The sequence below is a fragment of the Fulmarus glacialis genome, unplaced genomic scaffold, assembly GCF_000690835.1.
Source record: "Fulmarus glacialis isolate BGI_N327 unplaced genomic scaffold, ASM69083v1 Scaffold48383, whole genome shotgun sequence".
NCBI classification, from domain to species: domain Eukaryota; kingdom Metazoa; phylum Chordata; class Aves; order Procellariiformes; family Procellariidae; genus Fulmarus; species Fulmarus glacialis.
In genome coordinates this window covers 1-4,577 of record NW_009205739.1, presented here as the reverse complement: position 1 = coordinate 4,577, position 4,577 = coordinate 1, and the positions used below count along the sequence as shown (strand labels likewise).

At 36.6% G+C, this 4,577-nt stretch overlaps 1 protein-coding gene across 1 annotated transcript; it reads left to right on the top strand.

The window, feature by feature from the left end:
* Positions 1-237: 237 nt before the first annotated feature.
* On the top strand, positions 238-3,525 carry LOC104075100 (GPI ethanolamine phosphate transferase 2-like). Its single transcript, XM_009575490.1, has 3 exons — positions 238-438; positions 1,607-1,816; positions 3,313-3,525. The coding sequence occupies exons 1-3, from the start codon at positions 346-348 to the stop codon at positions 3,523-3,525; spliced, it is 516 nt and encodes a 171-aa protein (XP_009573785.1). The 5' UTR covers positions 238-345.
* The last annotated feature ends 1,052 nt before the right edge of the window (positions 3,526-4,577 follow it).

Sequence of the window (4,577 nt, the reverse complement as noted above, 5' to 3'; positions counted from 1 at the left end):
GTATTGGATTTTTTGTTGTTGTTGTGTCATTCCTGTGCTGGATGGCCTGAAAACTCATCTTCCTCTGATTACTTCTCATGTTTGCTATGGTTTGCAACTTCTTGCTTCTGAATGTAAAGATAATAAAGAAGTTGGAAGCACTCATTTCTATGGTGAAGTTGTCCTTTAACTTCTGTCTAGCCATTGTTAAAATTTGTTAATGACTTTTATATACCCTTTTTTTGTTGTTTAGGAATGGTTTCTAACTGGACCAAAATTCCACCGCCACTTTTCAAAAAAGTTGTCATTGTGCTGATAGATGCTTTGAGAGATGATTTTGTGTTTGGATCCAAAGGTAAACAGTTCATGCCGTATACTACACAAGTTGTTGAAAAAGGGACATCCTACAGTTTCATTGCTGAAGCGAAGCCACCCACTGTGACTATGCCTCGAATTAAGGTAAGTGGTTTTTTTCCAAACACTTGTTGTTTCATTTGAGAAAGTTTTGAAGGCTGAGTTGTTTCATATGTTCGGAGTTGGCATAAAGGGCAGGTCTGCTGTGTTATTGCAATTCGTGGCTGAAACTTGCTTTGCTGTAGTAGTGCATGTGATAGAGTCCTGATTTGCCATGGCCCAGAGGTGCTTCTTGCTGGAAAGGTCAGGTCAGGGATCGGAGGAAAGTAGAGAGGCTGAGTAAGAGGAAGAGGTGGCAGTGGTGGCACTTCAGTCACTTTGCCTTGTTTTGTTCCTTTATTTGGTAGCTCTGCGGTGGAAAGGGCTGTGAGAATCCATTAAGGGCAGTTAAGGCCCTAGTGTAGGCTTAAATGATTAACATGATCTTTTCTTTTGTAATCACATGAAGGCAGTAGCCTCTCAGTCCTCAAATTTTTCAGTTGTCTTCTATGCAAGAACATTTTTGTTGGTATTTCTCTGTGTTCTTGTAACTTCTGATAGGAAATCGAGTTTAGTGTAAATTTATTTTTTCATAGGGATGTTTTTGCACAGCTTAAAAAGACTATTGTGCCAAGTTCCGGGTAACTAAAAGATGAATTGTGGCTGTGTCATCAAAATACTTGATCTTCTCAGTGATGGATCTGAGTGACATTTCTTGCATTGAAGAAGCTGACAGAGTGAGCTTTGGTAGGTCAGCTGGAAGGCCAGTGAGAGAGTGAGGGGGAGACAGTCTAGTAACTCTTGATAGGTGGACTTCATTGCATTTTCCAGAAGATTTTTAATTACAGTTTTGAATGTGCTACCATTGTTATTGTTGTGTTAAGTCAGTTTACTTAGGCCTTCTAAACCGTCTTTTTGGTGATTTAATGACCAGTAAATGAAGAGAATTTCAACTGGCATACAAAGTTGTTTAGTTGTCCACTAGTTAGAAAAATACTATTTTTACCTTTCTGTAAAGCAGTTATTATCTCTGACATGAGCTAGCACTGGGTTGTGGCAGGTGATGTGATGTGGCATGGCAGCTCATGTGTTCTTTTACTTTATTATGTTTCTTTATTGAAGGTATAATTTCTCTGCCCTCTGCTTCATTGCTTCCTCTTACATTAATACTGTCTTCTGAGTGCTGGAAACTTTTTGGTTTCTGTTAATATGTCTCTTTTCTTGTTTTATGTAGGCTTTGATGACGGGTAGCATACCTGGTTTCATTGATGTTATTGTGAACCTCAATTCTCCAGCTCTGTTGGATGACAATCTGATATGGCAGGCAAAAACAGCTGGGAAAAGAATAATCTTTTATGGTGATGACACTTGGGTTAAATTGTTTCCAAAGCATTTCGTGGAATATGATGGAACAACATCCTTTTTTGTGTCAGACTTTACAGAGGTGAGAGGCTTTCTATAATCCCAAGTTAAATAATGTGAGTACAAACACATAGTGGCAACTTCTAAGAATGAATGAGTAAAACTATCCTTGTTCTGAAATACGAACCTGGCAATTAAATAGAAATTGGATTTATATGTGTTTTCAGTATTGGCAATGTGGAGCTAGGCATTTCAGTCCCTCATGCATATGCTGTGGGAAGTGTTTGGATGATACAGTAACAAACAGTGGGTTACTGTATAACTTTCCTAAACAGATGATATTCTCACAAAACTTGTTGTGGTAGGAAGTTACTTGCTTTATTTAAAAATTCCACTATCCATGTTTCCAGTTTGTTGTCACATTTATATTAGTATGTGCCATCTTTAAAAGTCCCATTAATACATAATCTTGGTCTCTTAGAGGCATACTTTCTATTGCTTTTTAGTTGCAATATGAGTAGTGTTTCAGTACGTTATCAAAAAGGGAGCACAGAAAGTAAATGAAATAAATTGTGAAAATTCTTATTCTGGACATGCTAAAAGAGTAAATGGTTCAGCAATTTTAGTTCATATTTTGAGCCTTTATGGTTTGTAAAACCTTGGGCCATTGACCTGCTGCTACTGAGGTAAGTTTTATTATCATGTTTAAGGAAGTTAGATAGGTCTAACGTGAATTGGAAGAAACTTTTAATTGGTTGGTTTAATAAGACTTGCAAAAGCTTCAACATGGAGTGGAAAAATGCAAACATGCTGCTGGGTCTGTGATTATATGGCTCTCAAGCTCTTTATGCAGTCTTTATGCTTTCTGAATATAGTCCATTAAACAGAAAGCTTTTTATAGTTTTTTAGATACTTATATCCAGAGTCAACAAAGCAGTGTTGCATGTGAAATTTTGTAAGGATTTTTAATATCCAAGGAGAAATACATGCAACTAAAAATAGGTTGTCAACCTAAGCAGGAGAACATATGAGTTAGGCCTCAAATAGCACTTTTCAAATAATTTTTCTTTCTTGCTATGTCGTCAGTTCTTTTTCTCACAGCAAGTACAATCTTTTTGAATTTGCATAGTAGCAAAAATTGAGTTGAAAGAGCAGGAGTGGGTTTTTTCCCCTATGCTTCCAAGCACCAAAGAGAGGCTTTTACCTGTACCTGCTTCTTGTGAAGTGATAAATCAGGAGTGTGAAGGATGAAAGTGACTGAAAATTTCTTGAAACAGTTTTTAAAAGTATCTGTGGAAGCACAGCAACCCATTTTCTCTGTAGTGCGTCATAACCAGAAAAGAGTGAAATGGGGTGAAGAATCTGTTTTATAAGACAAAATTTGACTTTCTGGCATTGAACTAATCAATCTTTTTTTTTTTTTTGGTCTTTCTTTTTTTTCCTTGTTAACATTGTGAGTGACTGTAATTCTCATCAGCTTCTACAGAATTTTCATGGGTAGCATAATCTAATTTTTCTATGCCTTTTACGAGAGGGAAATTATTTTTACCTTTTAATTGTTTTCGTTGTGTTTCTGAGGTTGATGATAACGTTACCAGGCATTTGGATAGAGTGTTAAAGAGAGAAGACTGGGATCTCCTAATACTGCATTACCTGGGGTTGGACCATATTGGACATATGACTGGGCCAAACAGCCCATTAGTGGGACCAAAACTTCGTGAAATGGATAACATCCTGAAGAAGATTCATATTTCTCTTCTTTCAAAGGTAATATACGTCCTTCTTGGATGAATGTCTGTTAGTTGTAGACTAACTTTAAAATGCTTGCTTGTTTGTGGGTGGTAGCTTGTTTATTCCTAGACCAAAGTGGGTATTCTGTTCTTTTCCTTCCCTGGCCATTCCCCAGTTAACAGTATAGCATAGCATTTTTGAGGATTTACTGGCTGACCTTAGGAACATCTGTTAATAGTCTTTTCTGAACAGCTGTGGGACATAACTCCCCCTTGGAGTGCGGGAAGAGGAGAGGAATGCATGCCAAAATTCTCTTATCACTCGTGGATTAAAATAATGGTTGGTGTGCTTTCTGGTAATGAAATTCAGCAGAAGGAGTAATGGGCATGTGTAGCTAATGGCTCCGATTTCTACAGTTGTGAAGGCATACCTAATTCTTAGATATTGAAAAGATTCAAGTGGAAATGGTGGTTGTAATATGCATTTTTCTTATGCTAAATGTAGCACATAAATTACCAAATCTGAATCTGTTTTTAGATTTGGAAATATAGGATGTCACTTGTCTAAGTAGTCTGGATGCTGAAATACCAAGTCCTAATTCCAAGTGGCCTGGAGCTTTTTTCTTGTTTGTGTTTGGCAACAGCAATTCAGAATAGCTGCTCATAAAATTTCAATAGTATTTTTAGACAAGTGGATACTATTGTATAAAAAGAGAGGTTAAATTCTGCTTGTGGAAGTTATAATCTCATGAACTTTGCAGTGGTTTTGCTGCAGTTTGTTAGTATGTTTTGGTTTTGCCAGCTATATGCAGGCCTTTATCTCAGTTTTAGAATACAGAAATAATAAAAGCACTTTACTTTTGGATACAACAGGTGCTGGTAATAACTAGAGATGACAAAAAGCTGCTTTGTTGTGGAATTACAATATTTATTTTCTGCCGTCTTTGATTTGTTAGCTCAAAATTATTGGACAGGCATCACTTATGCTTCTGTTTCTCTTTCTTTAAAAAAATAAACATCATTTGACATCAGTCATTGCAGATTTCTACCCCAAAAGCACTTGAGAGACTGTTAGAAATAGGATTACTTTTTATATTAAATTTCTATTATATT

Excerpts from the sequence above, each read along its gene's own strand:
- LOC104075100 (XM_009575490.1), top strand. The coding sequence starts at position 346 with ATGCCGTATACTACACAAGTTGTTGAAAAAGGGACATCCTACAGTTTC. Across the intron at positions 439-1,606 it reads TGACTATGCCTCGAATTAAG|GCTTTGATGACGGGTAGCAT; the intron begins GTAAGTGGTTTT and ends TGTTTTATGTAG. Across the intron at positions 1,817-3,312 it reads TTGTGTCAGACTTTACAGAG|GTTGATGATAACGTTACCAG; the intron begins GTGAGAGGCTTT and ends TGTGTTTCTGAG.